The sequence below is a fragment of the Cucumis sativus genome, chromosome 4 (genome assembly GCF_000004075.3).
Source record: "Cucumis sativus cultivar 9930 chromosome 4, Cucumber_9930_V3, whole genome shotgun sequence".
In the NCBI taxonomy this organism is placed as follows: Eukaryota; Viridiplantae; Streptophyta; class Magnoliopsida; order Cucurbitales; family Cucurbitaceae; genus Cucumis; species Cucumis sativus.
The window spans coordinates 22599605-22611346 of record NC_026658.2 but is presented as its reverse complement, the minus strand read 5'-3'; the positions used below and the strand labels follow the sequence as shown (position 1 = coordinate 22611346).

The 11742-nt window shown below is 31.1% G+C and overlaps 1 protein-coding gene across 1 annotated transcript; it reads right to left on the bottom strand.

Moving 5' to 3' along the window:
- Nucleotides 1–343: 343 nt before the first annotated feature.
- Nucleotides 344–6248, bottom strand: LOC101205295 (WD repeat-containing protein 26 homolog). Its single transcript, XM_004149469.3, has 5 exons — nt 5755–6248; nt 4019–4846; nt 3618–3719; nt 1150–1779; nt 344–728 (listed from the first exon to the last, which is right to left on the bottom strand). The coding sequence occupies exons 2-5, from the start codon at nt 4817–4819 to the stop codon at nt 507–509; spliced, it is 1755 nt and encodes a 584-aa protein (XP_004149517.1). The 5' UTR covers nt 4820–4846; nt 5755–6248; the 3' UTR covers nt 344–506.
- Between the last annotated feature and the right edge of the window lie 5494 nt (nt 6249–11742).

Below are 11742 nucleotides of genomic sequence, written 5' to 3'. Positions count from 1 at the left end.
AGTAATATAATAACACCTTAAAAGAAGATAAGAAAAAGTAAAATGCTTCCAAGTAATTCATTGAAGATCAAAGAAACACATTTAAGTGCAGAGAAACGAGAAAAAACCAAGCTAGGAGTAGATAATACGTTTGATAATTCCAAAGGATCTCAATCAAGTTTCACACCAGAAAATGAAGCACATGAAAGCATATTTCAGTGCTCACTGCAAACAACAATGGATAATAGCTGCCGAAGCATTGAATTATTGCTCAGCAAGCCATCTCAAACCCGACAAACAACCATAGTATTCTAGATGCCTAAGCTACCTAAGATCTGTGATGCATGAAGTAGGCGAAATAAAGTGAGACAAGTACCATTGAAATAACTTATTCATTTAAGAAATAAACTTCTTGATTCAGATTTAACATGAATCTTAGAAAAGTGACTGTAGTAAGTATTTACAGGAGCAACTGTCAGAGAGGGAAGAAAAGAATAATAACCGGGGAATGGCAGTGAGTCCTCTCATTAAGTTCCAGTTCCACCATTGCAATAGTGGACACCATTACTGTATGCATTATTCCGTTTTATGTTTAGTCCCTTTAACCCCCATATTCTAATCGTATGGTCATCACTGGCCGATGCCAGCATGTGCGGGTTTGTAGGATTCCAGCTCACACAATTAACTGAACCAGAGTGACCAGGTAACGATTCTATAAGCTCCCCGGATCCTCTGTGCCATATATATACCTACAGACAGCAAGGAAGAACCATCAATTAGGGCATAAAAAAGGGTATTTAAACAGTTTAGGAAAGGAGAAACTCAAGATCCTGAGGAGATTTACGTTCTCAATTTAACTACGTCACCAAAGTCGTTCTTTGTTCAACTAGCATCGCTCTATTCAAACACAAATGCACAAATACAGACTTCTCCCTTGTAAGGAAGCTGTCCAGATTTATACATCTCAAAGAAATTTCTTTTACAACTAAAAATAAATCAACATAAAGCATCCATGCTTCCGCATCCCCAAGATGTTTAGTGCCCAAACATTGACATGCTGCTGGCATACTCATCCAAACATAACGTTGTAGATAAAAATAAAATAAAAATCTAGGCTCAATATAGAAAGGAAGTATTCACGATTTTAGAAGGACAAAAGGATTTGCACACCTGTGAATCCTCACTACCACTTGCAATAAAAGCTTCCTCAAGTCCTCCAAAACAAGACCGGATAACAAACCGTGTGCGCCTATGACCTTTATACTTTGATACAAGATTAGGTTCACCTACTAAACTCCATAGATGGATTTCTTGATTCAGAAGATTAACCAGCAAGAACTTATTATCCTTGGACAACCTAAAAGAAGTTATTATTTGATCTTCTTCAATCCATTTATCAATTTTTGCCTCCCTATCGAGAAGCAAAATTGCATTTTCTCTGCATATAGTAATAATTTTCTTCCCATCATCTGTTATTTCTAAATCTGATATCTTCAAAATCCGTTGCCCTTTCCAAGAATCTAACTCTTTGCCATCTAAAGCCCACATGCAGATACTTTTGTCATTAATACCAGCTAGTATAGACTTCCCATCAGGAAACCATCCACAAGAAACCAACCTAGCGCCAGCCTTTTCATAAACATGGAGGCACTTGCCGGAAGAAACATCCCACAGCCTAATAGCCTCCTCCACCCCACAGGTTAGCAGCTGACTATCGTCGGGACTCCATGAAACCAAGGAGACAGGTTTTTCGTGACCAGATAGTTTATGCTTTAGAGAGACCTTACCATTGGAGTTTACCTACAGAAAACAGGTACCCACAGATTAGATAGGCACAGAAGATACCAAATGTGGCAATGATTCACAGGGTACTTGGTGATATTTGAATGCATGAGATATTGGCCTGAGTCGCATGGTTAAAACACCTCGTGATAAAGTTATCATATGGAATTGAAATGATGTTTTGGTTTGGAAAAGTTGAATGTTCTCTTATTAGTAGGAAAAAGGAAACCACTTTTGGATCCCTCTCTAGTCTATCCAAACTGGTACATACTTTGTTGCAAAGCAAATGAGACAGTACAGTAAATCATATATTTTTCGAGCAATTTTCTCCTAAAATATAAACCAAGTTACTACTTCAATTAGATGCTTTTAGTTTACTCCAAGAGATGTCTATTGTCAATTTAGTTAAACAATATTTGATAAAATGCAAGACCTTTTGCCGCAAAGCATCTTTCAGCGGAGGCGACTATCGGTGTGAATTGAGTCTAAAAAAAAATTAGAGACACACAAGTCGCAATCTAAACTCAAATTTCCCCATGCCACAATCATATGGATAATTAGATGTAGACTGAAAGACTACATAACTCAAATACAATAAACTAATCCAAAGTTTATTTCCAAATTGGTCCAACGCCCAAAGGAAAGTCCAGAGACTACAACAAAACTACTGCATAACTTTAAGCCACACACCAGTCAATGGCAAATAATGGCATAGTAGATAGAACTGAACCACCAAAGATATTGTCTTCAAATTTTCCAACAATGGCGAATAATGGCATAGTAGAAAATTTCAATCACCGACTTTAATGACTTATGTCTTAGTTTCAAGCCATACAAATGATTCAAATATTTACAAGGGCTATTGATGAGTGGATGTAAACCCAATCTGAACATATAGATTATTAAACCACCAATTCACCCAAAAGCTTAAGCGGGTGGTTGAAGGAAAATTTAATTATATATCACTAACACTTCCCTCACTTGTAGACTTGAAATATTTGAAAGGTCCAACAAGTGAAAATCAATTTTAATTGGGAAGGAAACAACAATGAAGAGGCTTGAACACTCCTCCCTGAACGACCTGTTCTGATACCATATTAAACCACCAATTCACCCAAAAGTTTAAGCCGGTGGTTGAAGGCAAATTTAATTATATATCACTAACGTAGATAACTCTCAAGTAAAATTGGTTCTGAAATTAAATTCTCAAGAGGAGAGTAAATTTTACCAAACTTCATAAGCTTGATGTGTGTAGTTCTAAAGAAAAGGGAGAGGTTTGTTGAAACACCTAATCAAGAAATGGTCATAGAACTAACGACTTCGATGAAAGGATATCTTCTTCATGTAGCCTTCATTAATGTATTAATGAAGTTACCTCTCTTGGAAACTATACTCTTCACGTAGCCGTGGGGTACGTTTTTCATTTCCATTCATCTAATCACCATGGACCCAGTGGTCAATGAAGCAAGAGAAAAAAATTAACGTACCCCAAGGAAATTAGTTCAAATCCTATGTTGGCCACATACTCGAAGTATTAAAATCTAACAAGTTTTCGAGTAATCAAATATCATAGAGTCAACCAGTTGTCACCTTTGATTAGCTTAGATCTATCTAATGTGTGCATCAGTTGACCCAAATACTTACAAATGTTCAAAAATACTAATCACAATCATAATCACATCATTTGGGTAAATATTTCTCAACTGGGATGGTAGGATCATAAAGATTTCTGCAGGTCAAACCATACAAGCGTTTGCAAGACCATCAGAGCAAATGAAGAGTAATTACAACAATCCAAATGAACATAGTTCACTTAAACCAGAATATTGATAAAGTGATAGTGATAGTGAGTATACCTCCCATATGATTGCAGATAGATCACTAGATGATGAAGCTAAGTACTTCCCATTATGAGAAAATTGCAAGAACCAAATTTCATCACTATGTGCTTGTAACACCTGCACGAGACATAATAAATGCAAAAATACTAGATTCAGCCAAACAGATCCAAATACATTTGTAGTATTATGACATGATATGATGATAGAATCCAATTTGTTAAAGAACTGTACTTCTTAAGTAAATAACTGATTAAATATCAAATTCAGCGGAGAGCTTCCCATGCCACAACTTATCTCTTCTTAAGTTGAAACTCATAGCTTCTTATATGATAGGAGAAAAAACAAAACGAAAAAGTATTAAGAGCTAGGATGCATGTGCATTGTTTTTGCTTGAAGTAAAAACAACCATTTCTCACCTGCAAAGTTTGAGAAGGTATCTTATTTTTCCCACAAGTATGATCTGTATACAATGACATTTCTTGATCTGAAGCATTGTGATAAACACAAGAGTCTCGTTGCAACAAAAGAGCCTGTTCGACTAAATGTTCCAACCTATTTTCAGGAATCATAATTGCCGGTGGAAGAAGCTTCTGCAATTCCTCCAGCAATTTTGCCCGAGACTTAGCTCTCAAATGCTCTTCACCAGGTGAACCAATTAAACCACCCAGTGAAGGAGACATGATGAAGGATGAAAGTTCGTGTATTCTATTGTTGTTAATAGAAAGGGGAGCTATCTCAGTCCTCAATGTCTTCAAAGCTTCCATGACCCTATCAGCTTGTAAAAGCTCCAAATATTTCTGCTCTAGTATCAAAATGGAGGCAGATTTAACCATGCTTTCATTTGATAGACCAATTTTACGTAATGTATTAATGCTTTCATCCCAATTTCCATCAAGAATGTGTTGCATAAATATATTTACAGTAGAAGAATGCAGGGGTATTCCGGACTCTTCCTCAAGGAGAGCGCTGCTCTTCTTGTAACCAAGGGAATATAATGCATTAGCAATTATTCTCACAAACTCATCTTTTCTAATAACTCCTCTCGAACCAATAACCTTGCGATTATCTCCTTCAGACGGTAGGGGTCTGGCCATCAATTCCCTAGAAGAACCCCCTACACGCTCTAAAATGGATGAACCGTTGGAAAGACCCCTTAACTCTGTAGAGGCTACTTTCATGCGTTTCAAGGCTGGTTCTTCATCCTCCACACCTCCCATGAAAGGTTTAGCTCAGTCCATATATATCTACATAATTGAACAAATGTCAAATCAATTTCCGTTTTACTTTTAAACAATCAAATTAGCTAAATGATTCCAAAAGAGCACATTCCTAAAACTAAAAGAGTCAAAAGTTTGGACCTAGTGCCTCTTCCATAATAAAGAGAGAAAAAACTAATAACAGAGAACATACGAACATATGAACATGAACATATGAAAACAAACACCCTCTCTAAACGTGAATATTCATCAATTTCCAAATATGCTATCATCAGATTTCAAGTTATTGGTTTTCAGTTGAGATTTCTACGACTGTCTGAAAGATCAACGTCCTATCAAACCAGCATAAACCATTGATCTTTTAAAATGGTTGCTTGCCAACTGAACTGAATAATACAGCTCCATCAAGCCTTCTTCACTAAACTGCAACTATTTGCTGCAACTGCAATGCAATGATTTCAAACACATGAAAATTACCATGTTCACAAACAATCATTAAAAGGATCCCATCTTAACAAAAAGAGTTAAACTTCCATTTCATTCATATAATTTCCCCTCAACAACTTCACTTCCAATAAGCAACAAATATCTCAAACTACTCCAATACATTTGCTCAAACAATTCAACCAATCCATTTCCACAAACAAAATTACAAAAATACAAAACACAAGAGAACTCATATGAAAACACTATCTTAAGCAAGCAAGCAGCAATCTAACATGCGGCAAAAGGCCCAAAGTTCTCATCACTTTGACTTAAAAACAAACATTATTTGAAGTTCATCAACTAGATTTCCTGCATTTCCAGTTGGCAGTGCAATAATAATCAGTGAATCAACTAATCACAACAAATCCAAAATCCAAACAACAACAAAAACAAGGAATTGAAGCACCCTTCCAAATCAATAAAAGAAACAATAATGGGGAAATCCTTGCCTAAGAATTACACAACCATGAACCAACCAAGTAGATTATCAACCAACCGATGATCGAAGGCAAGATTCTGGAAAAATAAAGCAACCCCAGAAAGAAAGAAAAAAACAATAAGAAAAGGAAGAGGAGGGGGAATTTTGAGGAGGAAGAGGAGAGAGCAATAATGGAGGAAGATAAAAGAAAGGAAAAAAGAAGAGTTAAGAAGAAGATGGAGTGAGAAGGGTCAGACTCAAAAATGATAAAATATTTATTGGAATTGATGAATTGGGTTATAGTTATAGAATGAAGAAGGAAAAAGGAAGAGTCGGTAGCATTTGTGTGGGTTGGAACTTGGAAGAAGAGAAGCTCAGTGGATTTGTGTTTGGTTAGAGGAGGAAACCGCTTCAAAAGGTTTTCGTATAGAGCGAAAGAGAGAGTTGAAAACACAGAGAAAAATGGAAACATGGCCGCCATGGGAGGCCTGCTTCGTTCTTGGTTTGGGCCTTCACATAAATGGCCGAAACGAAAAACTAAGCAACTGTTCTATTCTTCCTTTATAGCTTTAGATTGACATTCGTCACTCTTCTTTTTCATTATTTCGTTCAAAGCTTTTCGCTTTAACCAATTTAAATTTTTTACCATTACTTCAAAACTTCTAAAATACTTCATTATTTATCCTTTTTTATTTTCACTTTTTTTTTATTTTTTAATTTATTGATTTTTTTTATATATTTGTTGTATTTTCAAATCTCAAATTTCATATATTTAACTCCAAAATAATTTCTTTTTTCTTTTTATTGTTTAATGCATGATATTCCAAATTAATATTTGATTACTTGATTTGGTTTAATTTATATACGTTCCTAGTTGAAAGTTAATCACTTCTTCGTTAAAATTTAAGTACATACTGAATATATTGATACTGAAAGTTGTAAAATCTTCGCGCCATCATAGTTATTTTTTACGCAATTTTTTAAATGACTTACTTACTTTCTATAAATTTAAACTAAAATTTTAGGTTTTGTTTGATAATCTTTAAATTTTATATGTTGATATCTACTTTTTATTAATTGTTTTCAAAAACCTATCCAAATTTTGGGGGGAAACTGTAGTTTTCATACTATAAATTGAAGTGTTTAAGTAACAAATCTTTAAACTATAATTAAGAAGTTGGGAGGAAATTAGCATAAATTTAAAAAAAAAACGATATTAAATGGAGTCTTAAATCATTCAACTTTAAAATTATGTACTTGATATAATATATACACACGTGCGTACGTTTAACGACATGACTATAACTCAATTGGTTAAAACATATATTTTTTACCAAGATGTCAAAACCTTGAATTATAGTTTTTTCTACATCATACAACTTATCGATAAAGTACTTTTTAAAAAACTTTCAACGATACCTGGGTATCTAAACTTTTGATTTGTGTCGTTTTGTGTCCATGACTTATTTTATATTTTCTAAACTTCCTATCCTTAGTATTTATATTTAGATATTGAATCTTTTTAAACATAATTCAATTATATGTATAAAAGAAAATAGTGAACATGGCATTAACTTTGGGATCATTCCCACATTTAAGTTGAATGACATATCAAATATTAAATATAAAATCTATCGTATATTTGATAACATTTATGCTTTTGTATTTATAAATACAAGCGTTTAGTAATTTTTATGATTTTTTGTTTCTTGGTTTTAATAAATGTGTAGCCAATTCAAGTTTAATGTTTTTTGTTTTTTGTTTTTTATAGTTTTATCGACAAAGAAAAAAAAGGATAAAATATTTATAAATATAGAAATAGAATATGTCGATGATGGTCGATCATTGTCTATCATACAATTTTACTGTACTAGGTATGATAGGGCTGGAAACGGTTCAATTCGGTTTTGTATTTTTTAAAAAAACTAAGAACTATTCGGTTTGGTTCAGTTTTCAATTTGGTTTTGTTCTTTAAATTAAAAGGAGTTTGATTTTTAATTATGTTTTACTTTTATTTTTTAAATATATAAACATTAAAATAAATATAGGTAAATTTTCATAAATATAACAAAACACCAAAATATTCACGGTCTAGTGTAACAAAATTAAAAAGTTCATGAAACTGGTAGAAAATTTTCATAAATTATAGATTTGCTTTTAGTACTGTGATCGATCACTTGTCTTTCTTCTTCTTCTTTGCCATTTTCCATATTTTCTTTCTTCTATTTTTATTCATCTTCTTTTTCTTCCGTTCTTTATTCATATTCTGTTTTTTTTTACAACTTATTTTCTATAATATCAAGATCGTTTAAATATCACTTTGATATGATCTAATTGATCGCTTACCTAATCAACAGATCGTTTAGATTTGAAGCATTTTTTTCATCGTTAAAAAGAACTACACGATTGTGTATAATTTCTTACACGATTGTGTATCCTTTCTTACACGATCACGTATCATGATCGTTCAGAAGAAGAATTACAGAAAGCATTTTTTTCATCGTTAAAAAAACTACATGATTGTGTACCATTTCTTTCACAATCGTGTATCTTTTTCTACACGATCGTGTATCTTTTCCTACATGATCATTTAAAAAAAGAATTACACAAAACATTTTTCTCATTGTTAAAAAGAACAATCGTGTATCATTTCTTACACGTGATACATGATCGCGTATCATGATCGTTTAGAAAGAAGAATTACGCACGCACATGTAGTTGGTATTGATATTACCTATACAATCTCGTATCATGTATGATTGTTTAGAAGAAGAATTACACGCATGCATGTAGCATATTAATCGCGTGTTGGTTGAGACATTTTTTGTATTTCTCATTGTAGACATGTGTGCTTTTTTCTTTTTTAAATTTGTTCTATATACAGTAAATATTTTGCCAATTTGCTATATTTTTTTTTTAATCCTATAAATTTTAATACACGATCTCGAGCATATCATGCATCATGATGCCCCAAGATGAAAGAATTCTAACTTTAATTCATTTGATATCGAACATACAATGTACAAAGATGACTTAAGATGAAAGACAGAAGTGTAGATCTACACGATATCGGCCCTTAGTTACACTGAGATGTCCCAGGATGAAAAATTATGCCTTTAATTCATTCGATCTTGATTATACAATACTTTTATATGAAAGAATTCTTTATATTAGTTATTGAATGTTCAGCTTTAGTGGCACCAAAATGACCCAGAGTGAAAGAATTCTATCTTTATTTTGTTCGATCTCGGGCATACATTGCCTCGAGATTTTTCAGGATGAAACACTTTTGCCTTTAGTTATTCAATCTTGGGCTTTAATTGCACTAAGATGGCTCGAGTTAAATAATCGCAAAAAAATATAGAGATAACCGTGAAAATGACAAAATAATATAGTACAATTTGGAAAATAACAAATTTTAAATATAATTTGATTTTTAGCAAAATCGCATGAGGTAGATTTTTTTTGACAAATTTTCAATCAATTTTACCCCTTGATAGTTTGAAAATCATTTTTTTCAATTAGATTGTATTTGTGCAGCGTAAAATAATAGAATATAACACATAATTACGATTAAAGTGTATTTGCATATCATTCAATTTTATAATAAACATTAAATAGATATTTATGTTTCAGATTGATCTCATTTAACCAATGTATGTTAGATTCATGCCTTCAATTTATAAGAAAATATCATATTTGTACATCAAAAGTTTAACAAATTATTTTTAATAATATCTATTTATTTCATACTTTTTAATTCACACCATAAATTCAAATCATTGATAATATTATTCCTTCAAGGTCCGTTTCATAACCTTTGTTTAATTCTTAATAACATGTTATTATATCTTATAAATACATAATTTTTCATATAGCAATTCATTATATAATTTATTTCATCGTACGTTTCTTAAGGTTTGGTTAATTCTTACTAATATCTAAAGATATCATACAAATTCACAATTTTTCATATTCATCTTTAATTGTTTTCGGATTATATATATTGTAATAAATATTTATTCTACACATGTTTTGGAATGCTTTGATGGCAGCTGTCGACTTTATTGTTCGTCTGTCTTTCAATTACTTTACATTTATCCTCTATCGTTTCTTCTAATGGCAATGCAACGTGTGAAGTCTCTTTTTTATGGTAGATGAATAGAATTTTCTCAATATATTGACTATCATGTGGTTAATGTATTTGTTTCATGCTCATCTTCATTTCAAGTATTCTTACAGTGCATTCAAGATAGACTTTTTCCATCTTTAGATATTTTTGTGTGTCGCATTAATCTTTATTGGAACGAATGCAATAGTTCAAACCTTATTCAGATTGTTGAAGACAAAGGCGTTTGTCGACTTATGTTGATTATGTCGAAATTTTCTGACAATGATTTTGTTGTGGTTGTTGATTATGCACCTGCTGGGTCGGTAAAAAATACAACGTGTTTGAACAATGAAGTAAATACACAGCAACCTACACACAATGTATCAAAAAAAAAAATTTACCGTTTTATACTATTTATGTAGGATAATACGTGTTTTTTTGCAGTGTATTTGCATGCAAATAATGATGTCAAATATCACATATAGTGTATTTGTAAACTACAATCAGTTTTGGAAAATATTAACTATGATATTTTCAGGATTGATAAAATTTTTCCAATGTCCCCTAAATATATGTCTATAATTCATAATAATTTTTTGAATTTTTAGTATTTAAATCAAATTAATTAACATTTATTTATTTAATTCATAAAAGATGTTTAACAAAGATTTCCCTAAAAAATGCTAAAAGATTTTCAAATGTTCTTTATTCATTAGATTTCATAATATTTTGAATTCAAATATTATGAAATCTAATACCTAAAATAATGACAATCACTAATTGAGTATTTTTCGTATGATTTATATTTTAAATTATTTTAAAAAATATATTAATTAATAAATAGTACGTATGATTAATATAAAAAATGGTTATGAGAAATATTTCATCCCTCCAATCATGCTAATTATGATTATACACTTATTTTAGTTGATTTTTATTAAAAAAATAATTTAATGTGCCTCTTGTATCGAATAATTATTTTTTCACTTCGTGTTTTTTAATTATGCTAATATTCATATTTATTTTAATTAGACGTTTTATTTCCAATCACCCTTGCTATGCATGTCTAACTCAAGAAGTATAATATTTGTTTTACAGATACGGTGTATTTGCATGATACAAATAATGAGACCAAATATCATACCGTCACAAATATAGTATAGTTGCAAACTGCAATCAGTTTTGCAAAATATTAACTAATTTATGATATTTTTGGGATTGACAATATTTTCTCAATATCTTTTAAATATATGCCTATAATTCATAACCAATTTTTAGATTTTTAGTATTTAAATCAAATTAATTAACATTTATTTATTTAATTCATACAACTTATGTTTAATAAATATTTCTCCTAAAAAATTGGGGGATTTTCAACAATTCCCCAATCTAATCCCTAAAATAATGGCAATAGCTAATTTGAATTTGAATTTGTTATATTTTAAACAATTTATTATATACAATAGTTTCAAATATTTTATATTTTAAACTATTTATTAAATAATACATAATATATATTTTTAATAACAATTTGAATTTGAATTTTATAATTTAATTATAATATTTTTACAATTATTTGAATCTTCATCTTTTGGGTTTTATTAGAGATTGAGAGAGGAGAAGCCGATTAGACAAACACAATGAGAGAGATAAATTTTTTCTTACAAACAAGAGATGAGAAGAGCTCAAATGAATCTCAAATGTACGAAGAACTTGAAAAACTCACCGATTTGAGTAGACGAACTCATTGATGCATATTTTGCTAAGATGTATATAAGTTTTGAATTCTTTAGTGTAATTTCATGATTTTATCTTTATTATAATATCAACAATGCTCCCTTTTGAATTCTTTGATGAATTGATGGTTTCAAATAGTTTTCAAGCTTTCTATAGGATTTCGAATGAAAG

What these genes read in the sequence shown, in the direction of transcription:
- LOC101205295 (XM_004149469.3), bottom strand. Translation starts at nt 4,819, where the DNA reads ATGGGAGGTGTGGAGGATGAAGAACCAGCCTTGAAACGCATGAAAGTA. An exon ending in TATCTGCAATCATATGGGAG is followed by an intron (nt 1,780 to 3,617) that starts GTATACTCACTA and finishes TGTTTTCTGTAG; the next exon opens with GTAAACTCCAATGGTAAGGT. An exon ending in GTGGTAGTGAGGATTCACAG is followed by an intron (nt 729 to 1,149) that starts GTGTGCAAATCC and finishes TGCTGTCTGTAG; the next exon opens with GTATATATATGGCACAGAGG.